This window comes from Coturnix japonica, chromosome 3 (genome assembly GCF_001577835.2).
Source record: "Coturnix japonica isolate 7356 chromosome 3, Coturnix japonica 2.1, whole genome shotgun sequence".
Classification (NCBI taxonomy): Eukaryota; Metazoa; Chordata; class Aves; order Galliformes; family Phasianidae; genus Coturnix; species Coturnix japonica.
This window is the reverse complement of record NC_029518.1, coordinates 96,443,758-96,466,048: the sequence shown is the minus strand read 5'-3', so window position 1 is coordinate 96,466,048 and position 22,291 is coordinate 96,443,758. Positions and strand designations below refer to the sequence as shown.

General features: G+C 53.4%; 2 protein-coding genes across 4 annotated transcripts; one reads left to right on the top strand and one right to left on the bottom strand.

Annotated features, from left to right (window-relative positions):
• Positions 1–454: 454 nt before the first annotated feature.
• PNOC (prepronociceptin) lies at positions 455–8,572 on the top strand. Of its 2 annotated transcripts, XM_015859892.2 has the most exons (4): positions 455–581; positions 3,184–3,319; positions 6,066–6,477; positions 7,569–8,572. In XM_015859892.2, exons 2-4 carry the CDS (start codon positions 3,200–3,202, stop codon positions 7,616–7,618), a joined length of 582 nt encoding a protein of 193 aa, XP_015715378.1. In that variant the 5' UTR covers positions 455–581; positions 3,184–3,199; the 3' UTR covers positions 7,619–8,572. The 2 variants fall into 2 exon arrangements, with proteins under 2 accessions (XP_015715378.1, XP_015715377.1); XM_015859891.2 differs by having other exon boundaries at positions 6,066–8,572.
• Positions 8,573–9,443: 871 nt separating this feature from the next.
• ZNF395 (zinc finger protein 395) lies at positions 9,444–21,783 on the bottom strand. 2 transcript variants are annotated; one of them, XM_015859828.2, is made up of 11 exons: positions 21,738–21,783; positions 21,155–21,313; positions 18,149–18,356; positions 16,063–16,238; positions 15,599–15,711; positions 14,795–15,030; positions 14,607–14,707; positions 13,457–13,721; positions 12,971–13,063; positions 12,764–12,867; positions 9,444–12,622 (listed from the first exon to the last, which is right to left on the bottom strand). In XM_015859828.2, exons 3-11 carry the CDS (start codon positions 18,344–18,346, stop codon positions 12,511–12,513), a joined length of 1,398 nt encoding a protein of 465 aa, XP_015715314.1. In that variant the 5' UTR covers positions 18,347–18,356; positions 21,155–21,313; positions 21,738–21,783; the 3' UTR covers positions 9,444–12,510. The 2 variants fall into 2 exon arrangements, with proteins under 2 accessions (XP_015715314.1, XP_015715313.1); XM_015859827.2 differs by lacking the exon at positions 21,738–21,783 and having other exon boundaries at positions 21,155–21,609.
• Positions 21,784–22,291: the final 508 nt, after the last annotated feature.

Genomic DNA, 22,291 nt, shown 5'->3' with positions numbered 1-22,291 from the left:
GCAACAAACCTGATGAGCCCCTGTACCCCCACTACCCCCACCCACCCAGAGGTGTTTTGGGGTAGCGGGACTCCCATCCCGATCCTGGGGCTGCATCAGTGAAAAATAAAAAAAGCAACATTTTAAACCTGTTATGCCCTAAAAGAAATTATGGCGGTGGGTGCCCCCCAATGCTCAGTGGATGCTCCAGCTTCGCAACTCATGGCTGAGCCCCCCCAGCCCCATAACCTCCCCCAAAATCTTCTCCCCATGCTGCTCGAGGGCACTGCACTGAGGTCTGGCAGAAAGGGATCTGGGGGTAACACAGCCACCCCATATTCACGCACCCAAATGCGATGCCGGAGGACACCCCACTGATGGGAACCGGTTCACAGCACAGAGGGGCACAAAGGGGGGGACACACGTCCCCTGTCCCCAGCTGTCAGTGCTGCCTCAGCCCCCGGGGGTGGGCTCAGCCCACGTGCTGGGGGCCGGGCAGGAGGTGTGGGGACGGGTGTGCACACCGTCTATATATACCACCGAGGCACCGGCGCCGGAGGAGGCACAGAGCAGAGGAGCCAGCAGCTGACAGCACACTGCAGGTAGGAGATGGGCTTCGGTTTGCAGTGGATCAGGGAGGGGGGAGGAGGGAATTGGCTTTCTTTTTCTTTTTTTTTTGCTTTTTTTTTTGTTGCTTTTTTATTATTATTTGCTGGGTTTTTTATCCCAAGCATCACCGGCGAGGCTTCGATTCATCCCGTATTCCCATTCCTCAGCAAGGGTTAAAGAGAAATATCTCCCCACAAAGCCAAATGCACGATGCTTGTCCAGGCGAGCACCTGCAAAAAAGTTTCACCTTCCCCCAAATATCCCTTTTTGGACCCAAACTGGATGAGGAACGCAACAGGAGCCCGATGCGCGGTGAGGCAGCGGGGTGGCAGGTGAGATGCAAAGGGTTTGGGGTTTGATCTGGCACAAAGCACCCGGCTTCTGTGTCTCCATCCCTGCACCGATGGCCTGAAGGGAGAAACCACAGGATTACCAAACCCCAAATTACCCCTTTTTGGTGTTTTTCTCTTTTTTTGGGGGGAGGGGGTTGATATCCAGGACAAAAGGGATAGGGAACTTCACAACTTCAGCACCGCGGGATGCGCCGGGAGGTGCCTGGAGCAGGAGGCATCGCTCCCTCCTCTGACAAAGCACAAAAGGGAGGAAAATGGTTGGGTTTTCGTTTTGTTTTTTTTTTCCCCCTTTATATTCTTGCCGTCCCCAACAGAAAGCAGGAATGAATGGGGACGGGCGCAGGGAGCAGCCCTCTGCCCAAAGCTTTTACCTCTCAATCGCTCCATCGCTGCCCCATCTGTGTTGATCATCTCGACGCAGTCTGTAATTTTGGCCAATTATGGCCAATTACCTGATGGAGGGACTCAACAAAAGGAAGCGCTTGTTTTTCCGACGAGCACCGGGGAAGCAGGGGGGGCTGCTTCCAATCCCCCCCAAGCCACTGGCACAAAGATTTGGGGCGCGCTGGCAGCGTTGCCTTCCCCTTCGCCTTTTCCTTTTGCTGGTGGCAACTTCATATTATTTTTATGCTGGAGGAGAGCAGGAGGGGAAGTGTTTTACCCGTGCCAGTGGGGGATAGTGTTGGATAATAGTGGGGTTTCGTGCTGGAAGCAGCTCCGTGCCTCCAGGTCGGGCCTTGCATTCTGCTGGAAATAGTGGGATTTAGGAGGAAACAGAGCAATCATTGGGGCTGGCTGAGCTCTGGGAACAGTGCTTGTTCCCCACGTGGTGGGACAGACCCTAACCCTAATGAGAACATTCCCAGGGAACACAGGGTTCAGCATCCCTGAGCTGCCCTGTTTCAGCTGATTTCAGCCCAAAGCTCACACTCTGCAGAAAAAAAAAAACCCAATCAGCCCAAATCGAATGAATGAAAGTGCATCACAGCAGCACCTGCTGCCCATCCTCCTCCTCCTCTCCTCCCTGGTTATTGATGTCAGAGCCAGACCCTGCCGCTATCTGAACCACAGGCTGTATTTCCACCCAAATCCCTCCTTTTTACCCCAACGCTGTTATTAATGAGGATAATTCTATTTGATACTGGCGTACCCCAGGGCTGTGGGGCTCACAGTAACATTTTAGAGGATTCTGCATCCCTCCATCCCCCCAGAACCAGGCAGGTGCCCCACTTCAGATGGGCTGATTGCATTTTCAGGGGGCATCGATATGCGGTGCCACCCCTCATGCTGGGGCTCACATCCTGCCTGCCCCATAGCATCTTCCAGTTGGCCATCCAGTAATTCCCCCAGTCTCTGCACTCCAGCCCTCCCAGGTATACTGGGACACCTCCTTTGGGGGCATTGTGGAGATATTGGGGTTTTGCAGTGGTTTTTTTAGGGGGGGTGTTGTCCTCTCCCGGGAGCTTCCTGCCAATCCTCTGACTCACGCCGCCAGCCAGTTTTAATGAGACTCGGCGAAGATTAAGCCTTAATTCTGACTCCTTATCAGCTTTCCCTCTAGCAAATGACAAGCAGCTCCGCGGGGCTCTGTGTCACTGAGCTCGAAGGTGACCGTGACACCGTGCAGAATCCCCAGTGCTTCTATTGCATGATGCCCCCACCCTGGTGGAAAACATGAGCCCTGAGCCCTACCCACAAAAGCAAACCCACCTTCAAATCCCCCCCAGAGTGCCCCAACATGCTGATGGAGCACAGGTCACAAAGCCATTGCTGTCACCACTGAGGTCTTCTTTGCCCGCGATGGGCAAAGCTGGATGTGTGGTTCCTGGATGCCCATCAGAATGGTGGCTGAAGACTGGAAATCACAGTTTTAGAAGGAAATGAGGATTTCTGGTCTGCTGGTGGAGCTTGTAGAAGGCTTTAGACATCTTGCCCGTCTCCTTGCCCAGGACATGTTTTGCATGAAGGGATCAAGGTGCCACCAAGGGCAACTTTGCTGTCCCCGTGTCCTCAGCCTCACTGCTGGCACACAGACATCCTGTTTGGGGACAGCCTGAGACGTGACACCTCACCATGTCCACCTGCTAAATTAAGCTCTGCTGGTACTCGTGTCACGAGATAGCCTGGGAAAATGGAGCTGGGGGTGGGAGGGAGGCTCATTCCCATTATGGTGAGGGCTGAGCGTTGCTCCAACCCATTTAGGAGCAGTGCTGGGGCTCACAGCTTTTGTCTCTGGCTGCAGCCCCGCCGTTGTCACCATGAGGGCCGTGCTCTGGGACCTGCTACTTCTCTGCCTCTTTGCCCGGGCACGGAGTGACTGCCGGGGGGACTGCCTGCGCTGCGACCGCCACTTCTACCACGATGGCTTCGACCTTCTTGTAAGTGCCCCCACACCCCCTCTGGGGTTTGGGGTGCTATAGTGGTAGGGCATGGGGAGATGTGGGGCAGTGAGGAGCCTCGAGGGTGCTGCTGTCCTTGTCTCTTCTTTTTGGGCACATTGAGGGGATGGATGCACGTGGCAATGGTTGGCACACCATCAAAGTCTACCAAATTGTCCCCAGATTGGCTTGGGGAGCTGCTGGAAGTGATGGCAACAAGGCTGTGATGGCTATGGGATGGAGCTGACCTAACTGGGGAGGGTCCACGACCTGCAACATGCCCTCCTGGCAACCCCATTGCATGCCCCTGCCAGAGATGCCAGCAGCCCAAAGGCCACTCAAAACCTGTGTGCCCCATCAGGACCAGCACTGTGCCCCACTGGGGCTGCAGATGAGTGGTGAGATGTAATATCTGGGGCAGGTAGAGATCTGCGGGGCTGCCGAGCCTGTGGGAGACGTGGTGACGGAGGAAATTTCACACTGCAAAGGGATGAATCAGCCCATTCCTGCCTGTAATGCTTTCCTTTCCCCTCCGCTGAGCCGTGGCCGGACTCTGGCCAGGAGCATTTCTTTCCTTCCCATTCCCCTCCACCCACAGGGAAGCATTGACCGGCTATTTGTTAGCAGCACCGCAGTGATAAATCACGGCTTACTGTGACAGGGGAAGCCCCTGGGGCTGGGAAATGTCTTAGAACCAGTGGGGATCAGACATTTGGTGGGGATGTCACAACCGACCCAGTATCAGTTTTGCTACTGTTGCAGTGGGGGCAAGATTTGGGGTGTACCACCCTGTGTTTGGCCCTAAAATTTGGAAGCATCAAATGGAAATGTCCAAGTAGTTTTCCAAGGGCTGCAGAGCTGTGACTTCAGGAAAGGAAGAGGAGAGCCTGGCATGCCTGCACCATCCAGGAACCAGGTCTTCAAGATGTGGATGATCAGCCTGCGTCCTGGTCCCCAGAGCCACGGACGGGCCGTGCCAAGCCACAGTGGCACCACTAATGCAAACTGAAGTTTGGAAAGAGCCTCATCAGTTTCTTTATTCACTGAACATGGAGGAGCATTGGGCATCGTTTGCCAAGGATGCCCCAAACACCATGAGCTGGCCACATCAGAAGATGTTTCCTTATGAATTAAGGCAGCGGGGCAATGGCTGAGGACCCCGGGATGCTTATGGGTCTGTGTTGTGAATGGGTGATAAGACTGCTGATGGCTTTCAAGACCTGAGTCACCTGGGGACAATTCTTTTTTTTTTATCTGAAGAGCCTGGCTGGCATCAGGAATGGACATTGTGAATTTCTGCACGGTCAGATGCTTGAGCTGTAGCTCTCAGATCCCGTGTTGGGATTTACAGGATCTCTCACCCACGGAAGTCAATGAACCCATGGCAAAGAATGGTTCTGCCAATGATTTGCCTTGCAGATGGCCTAACCTGGAAGCTGTGAGATGCATGCCAGCATGTTTCAGACATAGGATTCTCCATGTTGGCATCAAGAGACTCAAGGAACCCACTATGAAGAAAACACTGAGATGGAACCACTGCAGGAAAAGGGAAGAGAAGGCCCCCCTCCTGGGATCTCCAGCTTCTTGGGATATTTATTGAGTTTGGCTCTCCAAGGACCTTCTCCTTGATGGTTTCTCCGGGGTGGTTTCCCCAGTTGGCTCTTGGGAAGGGATGGGATGTGGGTGCTGAGGAAATCCAATGACATGGTCAGGTCACTTTGGGTGGCCTTGGAAGGGATGTGGTGACCCTAACGACTGAGGGAAGGGCTAACTCACTCTTAACATCTGGGAAGTCAAGGGCTGGTTGGCCTCACAGCAATCCTGGGGCAGATGGCAGAGAATGTCATCCTTTTCCGAGCACACAAATGACAAGAAGGTCACTGGGAGCAGCCAGTGTGGATTTACGAAGGGTAAATCATGCTTAACCAACCTGATCACTCTCTGTAGCGGGACGTCTGGCTTCTTGTGACTTCTGTCCTAAGACAGCTCAGCACTGGTGAGACCTTTCTTCATCACTACAGAGATGGAATGGACTGGAGTGAGAGTACAAGAATCCAGAACAAGAGAGAACGTGGTTTTGTTGTGAGATGGCCACATGCTGAGTAATTGTGGTTTCCATCCTTGGAGATAACGCCAACCTACCTGGGGTGCCCATGCTGGAAAAGCTCTCCAGAGGTCCATTCCCACATCCACCATCCCATGGTGCCCTTTGGGGCTCATGCCTGGCTGAAGAATCCCACAGCACCCAGCAGGGGGAGGTGGGAGTGTGGATGGCAGTGGGGAAGGAGTGTGAGGGATGATGTAGGTTCAAAAGGCAGTTCTCCAGCATCTTCATTACTTCTGTGAGCCTGGGGATGGTTGAAACACTGAATTTGGGACCAAATAGTGACTGGTAAGAACTGATGTGCCCCTGATGCCTTTCTATGGTATCTTCCAGCATGTTGTTGGGCTAGAGGTAGAGAGAAGCCCAACAATCCAAGAGATGATAGATTAAACTGAAAGAGTAAAGGTTTAGATGAGGTACAAGGAATAAATTCTTCATGATGAGGGTGGTGAGGCACTGGAACAGGCTGTGGGTGCTCCATCACTGGCAGCACCCGAGGCTGGGCTGGACTGGGTTTTTGGACACCTGGTCTATGGCAGGAGTCCCTATGGTTGGGAATGGGTGGGACCTCAAAGTCTCTTTGAACCTGAACCACTTTGGGATTCAATGATCTGAAAGCTGTCCCCCCATTTCCCGACACAGGTCTGCATCCTGGAGTGCGAAGGTGAAGCCGTGCCACGGGCCACCTGGGAGATGTGTGCCACCAGCATCCGGTCTGCACCGCGTCCAGGTGCCACCGGTGTCCTCGGTGCCATGGAGCCAGCCGAGGCGGTGGCCAGCCCGCTGCAGGTAAGCGAGCTGCTGCGGCGCCGGGACGCCGAAGATGGAGGTGCTGGGATGGCGCCGGGCGCTTTCCCATCGCAGGACGAGGACATTTCCCGGCGGCTCGGTGGCGGCTTCCCACGGGAGACACGTGGCTCGTGGCCAGCGGCCCGTGGGGTGCAGAAGCGATACGGGGGTTTCATCGGGGTGCGCAAGTCGGCGCGGAAGTGGAACAACCAGAAGAGGTTTAGCGAGTTCCTGAAGCAGTACCTGGGCATGTCACCCCGCTCCAGTGAGTACGACATGGCCGGCGACCTCAGCGAGCACAACGAGATCTAGTCGGCCCCGCGGCACTGCGCCACGGACACGCGCGCCATGGCCAAAAATGTCAATCCATTGCCCCAACCCCAAAACCTCCATTAGGAAGGGTTTCTCCAGGAAGCGATGGCTGCTTGTTTTTTGTTTTTGGTTTTGTTTTCCATTGTAGTCTCAAAATACCATAATTTTACCCCTCAGCCCCCATCCGTCCTTTACCCCTTCTGCTTTTTCAGTTGGCACATTTTGCCCAAGAAATGCCAATTTTGCCCCACTGAGTGGCGATGCTGGTTCTTGGGATGCTCCAGTGCTGTGTTTTCCATTCCCAATGGGTGCACATCAAAAACAGAAGGCAAAAAAATAATGGCTTGGAAACACCAAGCCCCAAGCCTAGGCTGTGAGTCACTACCTCAGTGACACCCCAGAAATATCCCTTTGCCATAGGTTACATTACAATGTTAGGCAAAAGGGTTTCGTCCCTAACACCATAAAAGCATGCAGGATGTTTTGGCCCCCTCCTCCTATTAAAAAAAGCCACAAAACATCAGAAAGAAAAGGTCAAATAAAACCAAACCTGTTGCTTCTATAAATGAGATGAATCTTCCCCAAAAGCATCACATTGGCAGAGCCCAGTGGTGAGCGGGGAGCATCCCCTCGGCCCCAGGAAACAGTGCCGGGATGCTCCGAGCCCCCAACCCCAAACTTTTATACCCCTCCCTCCCTTTTTTTTTTCTCTTTTTACTTTTTTTTTTTTCCTATTTTTTGTTTATTTGGTTGGTTGGTTGGCTTTTATTTTTGCTGCAAAGCATCTCCCTAAACCAGGGGATTCCTCCGCAGCACTGCAGCTCCCCAGGGCAGAGCATCCCGGGGCAGAGCATCCCGGAGCACAGCATCTTGGAGCAGAGCATCCCGGGACTGAGCAACCCGGCCCCCTCTCTTGCACTGCTCTCAGCTGCAATTATTATTATTCTTTTTTTTTCTTTTTTTTAAAAAATTATTATTATTATTTTATTATTGTTATTTTTATTTTTTCTGTTTTGTTTTTTGTTTTTCTTATTGTTTTTGTAGCGTTCCGGCACCGCATCCCAGCACCTTCCGCCAGGCACAGGCAAAATTAAACCCTGCTCCTGTCCACCCAAGCAGCCTCCAACCTCTCTCTGACGGACCCCAAAGCGCTTCAGACTCTCATGCGTCCTGAAATCATTTTTCTCCCTTCTCAAGAGCAGCCAACCGGGTGCAATTTAAGCCAGGATGGGAAAGGATGAGGCCATCACCGGAGTGAGGAGTCGTGGGGTGGGGAATGGGGCAGAGGACTGCGGGGATTAGGGGGGGGGAGAAAAAAAAACAACAAAAAAAAGGGATTTTGGTAAAGTTTGCGCCCTGCTTGGCCATTGGGAACGTCCAACGTGGGAAAAAGGTGATTGAAAACATTTTGTTTTATTCCCCCTCCCAAGTGGCTTTTGGGCATCCCCTCCCAGCATTGTGTGCCCCCTCGGGGCTCCCCCCAGGATTTTACCCCCAGCATTTGGGGTTTGGTTCCCAAAAAGGGACCAGAGCATGACCCAGCACCCAGAGCTGGGCAGAAAGCACCTGGAAATGGTGTTGGTGTTGGGTTTTGTTTCTTTTCATTTAAAACATATATATATATATATATATATATATATATCATTATCATTATTTTTTTTGGTAATTACTATTTTTTGAGTGCTTTCCCTGAGGTTTTCTATGGACTCCGGGGTTGACTTCTTTGCTCAGCATCGCAGCGTGTGTTTCTGTCGCGTCCCCTCGGCATGTATCGTGTCCCTGCTGCCGTCCTACTGCCGGAGCCCGGGTCTCACCCTTTGTACAAAACAATAATGGTAATAATGATAACAATAAATACCCCTGCAAAAAGAAAACAACCAAACCAAACCAAAAACCCGTTCAACAAAACACAGCAAAAAAACCCCACCATCACCGCCAACAAAACTCAACCCTCTCCCTGTTCTTTTTAATTGTTTCATATGAAGGTTTCTCCATTAAACTTGTACATAGCAAAAGGATTAATAAATTAGTTTACTGTTTCTACGATATCAGTGCGACTGGAGACCGTCACTTGGGACAACACTTGCCCTGCTGCCATCCCTGGGGCTCAGCTGGGAAAAATAAAAAGGTTTCTAAGGGAAAAGATGAGACCTTTTGCATGATTCTCATAGAATGGCCAGGGGTTGAAAAGGACCCCAGTGCTCATCCAGTTCCAACCCCCTGCTATGTGCAGGGTCACTAACCAGCAGCCCAGGCTGCCCAGAGCCACATCCAGCCTGGCCTTGAATGCCTGCAGGGATGGGGCATCCACAGCCTCCTTGGGCAACCTGTTCCAGTGCGTCACCACCCTCTGGGTGAAAAACTTCCTCCTAAGATCCAACCTAAACCTCCCCTGTCTCAGTTTAACACCATTCCCCCTTGTCCTATCACTGCCCACCCTCATGAACAGAGTTCAGGCTTTGTGCACTGTGCATATGTATTCTTCAGGCTTTCCGCACCAGCAGGCAACTTCTGAGCTGGGCAGTCCCATTGTGAGTGCTGTGCACAGGACGCAGCTCAAAAACCCCCTGGGTTCTGCACACACCCACTTCTCCTTGCAGCTTCCAGCTTGCGAACTTGAAGGACCGTGCCTTATGAGGAGGAAAACCATCCAAAGAAGGAGGCACCATCGGTGGGCAGACACTGCTACCTAGTGGTGCCATAAGCTGTTGTGCCATAGGGATGGAATCATCCAAGGCACCAAGTGCCTCCACCTCCATGGCATGGCACAGAGACACGGGGTGCAAAGACCAGGCAGAGCCAGTGAGCTCTCAGGCAACTTTTCTTTATTTCTTATAAAATATATTTCATATCGCTGCTGTAAAAATTACATTTCACATTGGCATTGTTTTAAAAAAAATTTTTCATAGTTTTTGGGTATTTTTTTTTTCTTTTTGTTTTACAATAAAAATAATACTTGGAAGACAAGCTGAGAAAAGCTCCAAAACAGAAGATAACGTCCTCCCAGCCCAGCCGGGCAGCGGGGTCCTGTGGGATCACAAGGATGAACATCCCTGAGCCCTTCCCCGTGCCGCCACCGCCTGTCACCACCCCCAGCATCACCCGATGGCAGCGGGAAACGGTGACAGAGCGGGGTCACCCTGCGCTCAGTTTGGGTGCCAGCGGGGCTGGAAAAGGAGAGCAGCCTCCAATTAGTGCCCAATTAAGAGGTTCCTATTTACATACATACAAACGGCAGGCAGCTGGAGTGGGAGATGTCTCCAAGCTGAGCTTGTAGTTGAGGTCACCCACAGTGGGAGGGCATTGGAGTTTGGTGAGACCAAGTGAAGAAATAACAAAGGGATGGGAAAGGGGGGAAAAAGAAACAACGGAGAAATGGGACAACAGCCAACCTGACAAACCACAGAATGGCCTGGGTTGGAAAGGCCCACAATGACCATCTGGTTCCAACCCCTTACTATGTGCAGGGTCACCAACCAGCAGACCAGGCTGCCCAGAGCCACATCCAGCCTGGCCTTGGAAAACCACCACAACACCTGCAGTTGCTGCAGCAGAAATACAAGGATTTGGGTTTTCCTTTTTTTCCTTTATAATGTGTAAAAAAAAAAATAAAAATCCAAAATACTCCCAAAATTGAAATAAAGGAAAACCAGGAGCAAAAGGACAATTTTGTCCCATTAAATCCGTACCGCAAAAGCCCTCAGAAAATAAAGCTGTGTGCACCCCCTGGGTGACCGCCACCAGCACAGAAAAGCCCTGTACAGGGTGGCCCTGGGGCTATAAGTGCTATTGGCCGCAGAGGGAGGCACTGCACCCCACATCTCTGGGGTCCCACCATGCGCTCTCACTCCTCAGGCATCCAGCCACTCATTCCAGAGCCATTCCTATTCTTTTTCTTCCTATTTTCAATATAAAAATCACCTTGAACAGAAAGCAGGACGTTATTCTCATTCCCATTAGAAATTCAAGTTCCCATCAGCAGAAACAAAACACGACTGACTACAGAAGGTGGGGGCAGTGCGGATTGTCAGACGCGACACCCTGGTTTGGGGGACATAAGCCCCAGGGGGGTGACACCCCCACATGGCTTGGGGACATTTCCTGAGCGATGGGGACCCAAACGGGGTCATTGTTTGGGGGTTAAAAAAAGGACAAGAAAAGCAGGATGGGAAAACTTCTGGGTCTGAGTCGTGGGAGCAAAGGCACAAGGTCTGAGGGAACCACAACTAAGCCTTTTTTGTTAATCATTATCTCCATACTCTGAGCGACCTGCGCCTTCAGCATCACAGAAACCCGTCTGTGCCACTGCAAGGGCCAGCAACAAGCTTGGGTGCTGCCAGCTCTGCAACCCAAATGGTAGCAAACGCACTGGGGGCTCTTCTTTTTCTTTTTCCTCTCTAAATAAAAAATAAAATCCAAGAATAAATTCTTACTTTTGAGTAGTGCAATAACCCCAGCGCACAACCCACTGCTACCAGGATGCAGAGCGTGAACCTGCAGAGCTGTTCGTGCAATAGACAGCTGTGGGGCAATGAGAGAGGGAAAGAGCTTTCCCAGCATGGCAGCCCCAGCAGGGATGTGATCCTGAGCCTGCTGCTCTCCAGGAAATAAAACAAGAGCTTTGAATCAGACCTGCACAGACACACTTGGGATGCATCCTGAGGGAGTTTTGCTCCTGCTTCCTGATTCTGAATCCACTCATTTGGTACCAAAGATCAGTTTTCTGGAACGAGATGCTGTTTAGATATAGGAAACTACAAAAAGAGGTTGACAAGCACCAGTATTACACGTATACATCTATGCTGGAGCGCCAACGGGGTGTGCATCCATCCAGCAGCAAAACGATGCTCTCCCAGCCACAGAATTTACTTTCTGAAGGGAGTTTTTGTCACATCACGGTCCTGAACATCAGCCCAGGCTCGATTCTTGTGCAGGGATCACTCTTGGTTGGGCCTTACGGGCTGTGATAATCAAAAATGCAGCAAAAAAAAGAAGAAAAGAATATCCAGGACACAGATTTGCTGCCAATGAGGTGCGAAAGCAAATCTTAGGATTGTTTGCCAAACTGGGACCCTACAGTGATGCTGAGGGAAAGCTCTTCCCAGTCTTCCCAGCTTGCCAGCTGCTGGTGAAATCAGGAAGATCTCCATATAAAAACAAACAGCCAAACAAGCAATTGCTCTCAGCCTGCTTCTGAAAGACACAGTGAGGGCCACAACATCATTTTTCATGGAACTAAGCAGATGTACAAAGCCTGAAAGGAGAAGGAATACCTGCTTTTTTGCTTTCACAGCTCTCAAAGCTTTCCTGATTAAAGAGGCTTTTCCCCCAGATGCCTCCAAAACGGACAAACTGGAAGCAGAGACACGTGCAGGCTCCAGCTGCAGAGCGAGCAAAGAGCACATCCATGAGGCAACAAGGAGAGAAACCCATGTCTGCCACCAGGAGAACCAGCCCTGCCTTGTGCTTTTAAAGCTGCAATTGTTCCTGACTCTGTCCCCTTCAGGACATGAGGGATTTGCACTTCATAGACAATGAAGGGACAGGGGAAGCTGCTTCAACACCCTGCCCTGGCTGCACCGCAGCAGCTCGGGAGATCCTAGCGCTGACCTGGGCAATGCAGGGAGCTCTTTGGTCCCCAGATCACCTGCAATATCCCCCCTGAGCGCCGAGCCACAGCTTCCTTCTCCCAGCCCCAGTTTTTAAACTGTACGAACGGGAGATAATTCTTCATATTGAAAAAAAAAAAAACAAACCAGATTTGGAAAAAAAAAAAAAAAGTGTTAAAAAACAAAAGGAAACAAAAACGAAAAGAGCAAACCCAGCTGATGTACAATACACAGGAGGAGGAATTTACACGCAGCTCTGGAGGGCTCTTCTGGAGTCCCAGGAGGTGCCTCCAAGGTCCCTGGGTGCAGCAGTGAGGGACTCCAGTGCTCCTTCCTTGTGCAGGAGCAGGGAGGGAGGTGGCACTGCAGGGCCATGCTCAGTCCAGGAAGCGCTGACAGGCTTTTTTCCACCGGCAAGCTGTGCACCACTGATCCCGGTGCTCGATGCCGTACACCTTACGGCACTTCTTGGCTTCACCACGAACTTTCCTGCAAAGAAATAGAGAATGTACCCAATACTGCCATGTTTCAGAGGTTTGTGTCTCTGCTACACCTTGAGCATCATTTGGTTGACGTGCAGCAATGCATCCCCTCTTGCTCAGGGTGTGCTTTGCACAGTGAGAGCCTCACCTGGTGCCAAGGGGCACACGGGGCGGCGAGGCAAGGATCAGGTGGGACTTGAGCATCGGCGTGGGAGGTTGGGGTTCACTGAAGCTGAGCGACCGGCTCCGCACCTGCGGGGACAAGAGGACCATGTGGGATAAGGTTGAGGATGTTTACAGCCAGGAGGGAGTCTGGGAACTCCCAAAGGCTCAGGGAGAAAGGATGAGCACTCACCGGTGACAGGGATGGGAGAGTCGAGGTGGCAGTGGCCCAGCTGATGCTGGTGAAGATGTGTGGGGACACTGGAATCTGGATGGAGGGTAATGCCTGTGGGGGGAGATGGGGAAGAAGGCGGTCAGTGTTAGCCCTAGTGGGTCCTGTTCCCATGTGCCCACAGGCCACCTCCTCCCTGCAAAGACCAGCTTGAGGCACCCTGAAGTGCCTCCCCTGTGGTGGGGAAGGAATCCCCCGTGCAATCCCTCCTCCAAGTGGTGCTGGAGAGCCATTGTGGCAAGGGACAGGGGACAGGGACTGCAGCTGGGGCGTCTCCAGGTTCACTGAGGCCCGGGATCTGGCATGGCCACATTCCATCCCCAGCTATCTGAGGCTGAAGGGTGTGTTGCATACCACAGCCATGTAACTGCAGGCAAGCCACAGTCATCAGGCAGCCCCTGAGCCCCTGCACAGCTGCAAAGGGAGCAGGAGGTGGCACCAGCTCACCTGGTAGGCGTGATCAGCCTGGATGTGCCAGAAGGAACTGGGTGCAGACTGACTGAGTGCGCTGCTGGCCAGAGCGGGCTCCAGCACCGGCGGCTCCACCAGTAATGCTTCTGGTTTGGCCAGGGCTTGATGGATGATGATGGGGGCAGACACAGATGTAGGGCTGGTGTTGGTGGTTGCCTCTGATGCGGGCTCTTCCTTCACCTGCACTTCAGTGTAGTAGAAATCCTCTTCCCGCTTCCGCTGGTCAGAGTCAGCGCTGTCTCTGCGGGGTAGAGAAAGGGGAAAAGACTGAATATGCAGCTCCTGTCCCAGGGAAGGGAGGTATCCAGTTTTGGAGCTCTCACACTCTAAAGCATCATGTTGGCTGTGATGAGAATGACTCCTACTTCTGTTTAGAGCACTTAGTACTTTGAAAGAAGATCAACACATCTTTCAGCACCTCCAGAAATGCTGGCAGGGTGACCAGGCACCGTTCAAAGCCCCCTGCTTTCTCACTGAGCTCATTTAGCATGGCTGCAGACAAGCCCTGAGGTTCACTGATCAGGAAAAAGCATAAAGGATCTGACTGTTTTCCCATTATGATTATCTGGCACTGGATGGCAGTCCAGCGCCGCCCATTGTAGCACAGTCCTTCCGCTGTCATCTCTCCTGAAGCATTTGAACAGAACCATAAAGGTTGGAAAAGACCTCTAAGATCAGCAAGTCCAACCATCAAGGCAGAAGGAAAAAAATGCATATAAGAAAACATGTACAAAAGCACAAGCAAAGGGAGACTCAGGTGAGAATTTTGACAGGGCCACAAAAGACAGCAGCAAACTGCTCCCCTTACCCTAACTTGGTACCTAAAACAGACCTGAGCTAGGCAGATTAGCCCCAAGCACTCCAAGCTCTTGTCTCTGAAAATTTCCAGTCCTGAAGTTCAAGCACAACCCCCCAGATCCTCTGCATTTGCTGCAAGGTAGGGACAAGTGACAGCAGTTCTAGTGGCTGAAAACGACTGAGCTCAGTGCATTGGAACCAGGACATCTCTGATCTCGGGGATATTTGTGGAAGGAAGGGGAACTGCTGGCTGCCAGCATGTTCAGCACAAGGGTGCATGGATTTCATGGTTAAGCCAGGGCTGAAGGAGGTAAAACTTGTGCCTTACCCGAGGTGCTGGGTCTTGACGTGCCGCTTGATGCCAACAATGGAGCGCAAGACTTTGCCGCAGTTTGGCCACAGGCACTTGTACATCACCTTCACTGAGTTCTGGAGGGGGAAACAGCCTGTGTCACCATCTGCACAGTGGCAAGGTCTCCTGCAGGGCCACACCTATGGTGCTGGGGTCCCCAGTACCTTTCTCTTCCGCGGAGCCGGCTCGTCGAGGAGAAAGGGATCGGAGTCAGTCTCGAAGCCATCATCTGCTGGCGGGGAGCTGAGCGCCTCACTGGAGTGCTTGGGGCTGCCCTCAGGATGTGGGGGAGATGGGGTGGAGATGTCACTGCCCCCACTCCAGTGCCCGCTGGTGGTGCTGCTGCCGCTGTCTGAGACGTCGCCGCTCTCCTTCCAGGGATCGCAAGCTGCCCGTGATGCTGAACACAGGAAACATGCAGCTACTGTCACCACAGGGTGGTGAGACCAGCCCTGAGGCTGGATAAAACTAAAGCAGCAGCTTGCTTCTAGTTTTTAATGTTTTAAGTGAAGCCTTTGCACCTCTGCTCAGTGCCAGGTCCTGGTTTTATCCCATTTCCCCATAAGCACAACCCTGCAGGGGACAGCCAGCACTGGGGCACGCACATTTCCCACGGCTTCCAGCTGCTATTTTTATCCCTTCAGCTCCATTTGACTCCTTGGGAATGAAAGAGTCTCTAAAAAAAGGAGCAGACCGGCGGTGCTCCCCAGCTCGGGGCTCCCTGGCCCCCCAGGAGGGTGACAGACGGCAGGGTCACCCCAGTGGCACAATCCCAAGCAGCAACAATGGGCTCATATCCAGGAACCAGTGCTGCTCCTGTTCACCTCCACCCCAGCACAACCTGTGCCCAAGCAAAGCACCAGCAAAAAGGTCCCCCCCCAGCATCCAAAGAGCACAGCGTTATTTCTCTACACCCCCTTTTCTTTTTTCCTGGCTGTGGCTGTCTTTATTTTTCAGTGCACACTCACAGGGGATGCTGCTCTCACTGGCAGGAGGGCTCTGCACCACGGGGCTGCAGGAGAGGCTCGTCAGCACCATGGCTGCAACCATCTCGTCCATCTCCACAGCTGCATCAGCTTTCCTGTGTTGTAGATGGAGAATGCACGGAGAAAAAAGCAAAGATATCCCATTAAAAACAGCAAAGCAACCGCACAGAAAGGTGGTGCATCCCACCGAGGCAGCATGGCTCCCACCACCCTCTTGCAGTCTTTAAGTCTTCAGGAAAGATGTTATGTTTTTTTTTCCCCCCCTAAAGCAGCATTTGCAGAACATAAATCCCCTTAATCCTGAATGCAGCAGTTCCCTGGATAACCCACGCTCTGGTAAGGAGGAGATATCCCCACTGCCTCACTCTGTCAGCATGAAATCAAGCATGAGCACTGCAGGAGCCCCTTCCCATCCTGCCAAGATGCTACCAGCCCCAGGCACCAACCTCTTGGGGACGTCAATGCTGTCAGACACAGATCTCTGCAGCACCTCAGGCACATCCTGCAGCCTCCAGCACGTGTGCAAGCTCTGCTCTGGCTGCAGCACCTTCACTTTGTCGCTGGGTGGGTTGTGCTGCTCTACCAGCCCAGTGCAATCCTGCCCGTTGTAGGTGACAAGAACCTGAAAAATAGCCAAGGGAAGCATTATTGGTGCTGTGTCCTGATGCACAATGCTACTGCTCAGGTCCTTCTGCAGCAAGGGGATACTGAGGGGTATTTGGGAGATGAAGGCCATCCCAAAGCTGTCCCAGCACACCAGTGGGGTGACAGCATTCACCCCAACCCCACTGCTGGGGCCTGCCCTTGAAGCATGCTCCCCAACTCTGGCAATTCCACATTCAGCTGCTTCTCTGAGCACTGTGACTTTGGATGGACTTTTCTCCAATGAATCTGTCTGCTATTACTTTGCCTGCATGTCATCTTGCAGCAAGGATGCCCACTATTGTTACACCCCCTGGGAAAGCACGCAGATGAGAGGGTGAAAAGCCAGAGGAGAACAGAAGTCTCCTGGGCACACTGATCATAAAGTCACATCCCAGTTCCTCCCATCACAGTTCTCATGGCCAGGAGGAGACATTCAAATCTCACCTGCTCCTCTCTTGCAGTGTCTCCCTTGCTCCTGTGGGCTGTCTTCCAGCACTACCACCCATGAGCCTATTTCTGTTAATGGAAATGTATCTGTGTCCAAAGACGTTACATGTGTCTCCAGCTATTTATAGGCACAGGAGCATCTCTTTATGGAAATGCTGTGGGTATCATATGAAGAAGCTGACATGGGATGGACACAGGCACCCATGCACTGACCAGGGAAAAGCAAATGGGACCATCCCAGGTGAGACAGCCAGCAGAAAGAATGAGGTGGAAAAAGCCGTAACTGCCGGACCAAAGATAAAAGAGCGAGAGCCAGATCAGCCTGATCTCACTCACAGCTTCCTAAATCCATATCCCTTATCCAATGCTCCCCAAAACCACGAAGCAAGGCTTCTCTCTGAACACCATCCACCCCTGTAAGGCATTGCAAAGGGAAGTGGCATCTCCATTAGACACCAACCCCAGCTGTGTCACACACATTACTTTTAAGTCATTTCCAGCAGCAAAGCAAGTGAGCAGAATCCTCTGCATTGGAGCACGTAGGAGAAAACAGCTCTCACTGTCCTGTGGCTTGTAAACACAGGGCAGGAGGAATCTGCCCTACCCACAGCACAGTGCTGGGCACAGGAGGAGCCAGAAAAGTGAACAGGGCCCTTATTTACACGGCCTTTCACAAGCTCTGCCCTTAGCAGCTTTTACAGCTCTGCAGGTAGAAGCCAAGAACAAGCGCTGCTCCCCACCCCAGGCAGTACGAGGCCAAAGCACAGCCATCAATGGGACTGGACAGGAATTATGGAGGATCCACAGCACCCCAGTATTTCCCTAAGAGCTGCTTCACTGGGGAGGTCTGTGCCACCAACCATGCCCAAGTGGGGCTTCCAGAGCCCATACCCACAGATCCTCAACTGGAGTGGAAAAGCTCTGAGGCTCCAGCAGGTGCCATGGGGTTTGACACCTCCATAGCAAAGCTGGGGTGCTCTGTGGTGTGCTGATATCATCACGGGTTATAGGACAAGCCCATGGAAGAGAAGTCCACCGGGAGACACTCTGTATGAAAACCATCTCCTTCAGCCTCAAATGACTTCCAGGCTGGATGTGGCTCTGGGCAGCCTGGCCTAGTGGCTGGCAACCCTGCACATGGCAGGGGGGTTGAAACTAGATGATCATTAAGGTCCTTTTCAACCCAAGCCATTCTATGATTCTATGACTGGGGAACACCATCAGGAAGTGTCTGGCTTTCTCTGGACATTCACTTTTTGGCTGGGATCTGAGGCAAGAGAGAGATCTCAGCTCGAGGCAATATGTTCCAAACCCAACACCAACGCCCATCAGCAGCTCTCCCTAATGACAGCCCCCCCCTAGAGCTGCAATTAGGGGAAGCTCCAGGAGTTTTCTACCCCTGCCAACGCACAACCCACATCCAAAAGCCTCCATACGTACTTGTTGCCGGCGGCTGGGGCTGGGGAATCTCGGTGCCTGACTGCTCTCCTCTGCAGGCTGAAGGCAGGACAAGTCATCTGGCAGCACAGTGTGAATCTGGGGAGCTGCAAGGACCCCGTCAGCCAAAGCACCGGGGGCAGAGACACGGGTACCGAGCAGGGAGCGCTTCCCCAGGCGCCTGGACAGCACGGTCGCCATCACGGCCACGCTGTGGGTGACAAAGAAACATTGACATTACCACCAGTGCAGGATTGCAATGCTCAACCAGCGGGATCAGCCACATCGGGTATGAGGGGATGGTGGCATCACTGCCCCTGTCCCATGGCTCTCATCCTTAAGACACCTCACTGTGGCCTTCCAGTACTTGAAGGGAGCGTATAAAGAGGGAGAATGGCTGTTTATGAGGGTGGGCAGTGATAGGACAAGGGGGAATGGTGTTAAACTGAGACAGGGGAGGTTCAGGTTGGATCTTAGGAGGAAGCTTTGCACACAGAAGGTGGTGACGCACTGGAACAGGTTGCCCAAGGAGGCTGTGGATGCCCCATCCCTGCAGGCATTCAAGGCCAGGCTGGATGTGGCTCTGGGCAGCCTGGGCTGCTGGTTGGTGGCCCTGCACACAGCAGGGGGTTGGAACTGGATGAGCACTGTGATCCTTTTCAACCTCAGGCCACTCCATGCTTCTATGAAACCCTGGGATCACATCGGCTCCCAGCAGACCTTTAAAGGCCAAGATCCCATGTCGGTGCTCCGAAAAGCACAAAGCAAAGCAAGCAGAGCGGGCTCTGCATTCAGCGCCGGCAGAGCTGCCCCGAGTCCTCCCAGCTGTTTGCAATCATGCACTGCAGGGGTCAGCGCCGGCACCGCTCCCAAATTCTGTCTTGCTTCCACGCCGGCTGCGCATTTTGCAGTTTCCAGCTCCGTGCACCGCAGCAAAGCAAAGGGGAAAAGGAGGCACTTTGCACGCGTCGTTTGGCAAACAAGGGAAGCTTCGTTTAGCCAGAGGGGAAGGTCTGGTGCTGCTTGCTTCGGGTTTGCAGGAAAACTGCAGGAAAGGTTGCTGCTCCATGCATGCGTCTGTGTGCATGTGCATAAGCATGCATGCACGTGCACTGTGCATGTGCATGCATGCACAGCAATTCCAGCACAGCCCAGTTTTCATACAAAAAAAAAGCAAAAAAGCAAACCCAAACAGACACCAATATGGGTCCTTCAAACACAGCTGAGCTCCTACAAAGCAGACCATCAGATCCATCCTTTAAGAGCCTTGTAGCCTGCTTCCAAAAGCCCCCTCTGAACGCAGAGCTCCATGACAAACAACAGGGGTGAGGGAGCAGATAATTTGCACCGTGTCTGCAAAGTTTGGGGGGTTTGTTTAAAGAAATAAAGCTCCTGAGAGAGGGAAGGCGACGACTTGGTGCAGCGCCAGGACGTGCAGCGTAAAAACCCATAAAGCAACTCCGGCCAGGACAGCAAATTCCTCCTCCTTCTCCAAACGGAGCAACGATAGTACTTTGCAAAAGTCAACTGAGCGCGTGGAGAAACTACAGGGCAGCAATGGGGTGATTCCCGAGGAAAAACACTTTGGGAAGAGGCCTAAAAATGCACTTTCCGGTGCTGGGAGGAGCACAGAGAGGCTTCCCCATGGAAAAGGCCCCCGGGTTGGCGCTGCCAGGAAGGAAAAGGCGGCAGCGACCGAGCGCAATTGGAAGCGTCGGTGCATGGGTGCAACAGGAGAGGCGTGCAAGGGTGTGCAAGCCAGCGGGAGTACAGGCATGCATGCATGGGGTCATGCCATGCATACATGTGCAGGTGTATATGAGCGTGCAAGGCACGCGTGCAAAATGGCATTGCCGAGGGCAGGCGGTGTGTGCACAGGCCTGCAAAGGAGGGAGGCACCCGGCGGGGCACGTGTGTGTGGGGTGGGGGGAACACGAGTGGGGGGGGCACAGTGCAATAAGATGGGGGTGCAGGCTGAGCATTGCTGGGGGCGTGGAACGAGAGGGGGGGCAGCAATTTGGGGGGGGTGAGCATAGTGCAAGGGGGGAGCTTGCAATGCAAAGGGAGGGGGCGTGCATGCAATGGGGGTGTGCACAGTGCAAAGAGAGGGTGCACAGTGCAATGAGGGGTGTACAGTGCAATGGGGGTGAGCACAGTGCAATGGGGGGGGTGCACATAGTGCAAAGAGAGGGTGCACATAGTGCAATGGGGGGGTGCACAGTGTGATGGGGGGGTGCACAGTGTGATGGGGGGGTGCACACAGTGCAATAGTGGGGTAAGCAGAGTGCAATGGGGGGGTGCACAGTGCAATAGTGGGGTGCACACAGTGCAATAGTGGGGTGCACACAGTGCAATGGGGGGGGTGAGCACAGTGTAATAGTGGGGTGCACAGTGAAAAGGGGGGGTGCACACAGTGCAATAGTGGGGTGCACAGTGCAATAGTGGGGTGCACACAGTGCAATAGTGGGGTGCACACAGTGCAATAGTGGGGTGCACACAGTGCAATAGTGGGGGTGTGCACAGTGCAATCAGGGGATACACAGTGCAAAGAGGGGGGTGAGCACAGTGCAATGGGGGGTGCATGCAATGCCTGCGGGTGGAGGGGGGTTGCAGCATGGAGGAGCGGACTGGCAGCGGTTTGGCAGCCGGGGGGAGGGGTTGTTTTAGGGGTTGTTTTAGGGGTCGTTGCAGGGGTTGTAGGTTCCCCCGTCCCCCTTTCAGCCCCCCCCCCGTCCCTCGGGCTGCCCCCTATCCCCCTCCTCCTCCCCCATCCCATGCCAGGCGGCAGCGGGGCCTGGAGGGGAGGGGAGGCGCGGCCGGGTCGGGCGGGAACCTCCACTCCCGCCCCCTCCTGGTATCTATCTATTTTTCCATTCGATTTTTATCCTCCTTTCCCCCCCCTTACATTCCTTCCTTCCACTCTCCCCCCTTCCCACGTCGTTTCCCCACCCCGTTCTTTGCTCTCTCCCCCATCACACTGACGATTACCCCGTTCTACCCGTTACTCACGTTGTCCCGGGGCCGTTCCTCGCTTCTTCTCGCTGCCGGCCGGGTTAAAGCTCCCGGGGCCGGGTTGGTGTAAACAACCTCCCCACATGCTCGGCCCCTTCCTGCGCATTGGCTCCGCCGTTGCCTTTCCATGCACGCCCCCGCCGGGGCCGCTCTGCCCTGGGGAAGGAAGGAAGGGAGGAGGGAGAGGTTCTTTTTACTCCCTTCTTTTCTCCTTCTCGATGGGGTCGTTCCCGTGTTGTCTATGGGTGTTTTGCCCCCTTCTCACTTTATGGTACTGCTGTTAAGGGATGGGGGGGATGGAGGGATCTGTGCCCTGAAGCTCTTTGCTTTCCACCTGGCTTTCCTCACAGGAGGTGATACACTAAACGTGTATTACAACCAACACCCAAACGACTCGATATTAAACACCTCCATCTACCAACCCCCCCAACTCGGCTCTTTTAAACCCCAAACCCACCCCATAACCCCCCTCACGCCTCCATCTCCATCTCTTTCCTCCTCCCCCCCTCCATCCCTGCCTCGTACCCCCCGCCCCGCCCCAGAACGCCGTGTACCCCCCTATAACCCCCCCCTCACTGACTACGTGCTGTTCCCCACGTGTAACCCCCACGCCCCCCCGGCCGGGAACAGCCCGCAACGCACGTTCGCGCCCATGTCAGCCAGGGGGGCGGGACTTAGAGCTGCGAAGGACCAATGGGAGGAGACGGCGGGGTGTGGTGACCAATGGGAGAGCGGCTTGAGGGGAAGCCCCGCTCTCCCGCTCTTCTTGTGAGTGAGGCGGCGGTGTGAGGTGGTTGTGGGGGGTGAAGGGCTGAGCTCGGCCCCGGCTCCTTATGGATTCACTGATTCCTCTTTCGGTGATGGAGTGTGAGGTGGATGTTGGATTAAAACTGCTCTGCCCTGGTGAGGCCGCATCTGGAATATTGTGTCCAGTTCTGGGCTCCCCAGTACAAAAAAAGACAGGGATCTCTTGGAAGGAGTCCAGAGGAGGGACACTAAGATGGTGAAGGGCCTGGAGCATCTTCCCTATGAGGAGAGACTTAGGGAACTGGGGCTGTTTAGCCTTGAGAAAAGAAGGCTGAGAGGGGACTTGATCCAGGTTTATAAATACCTGAGGTGTGGGAGCCATAGTGG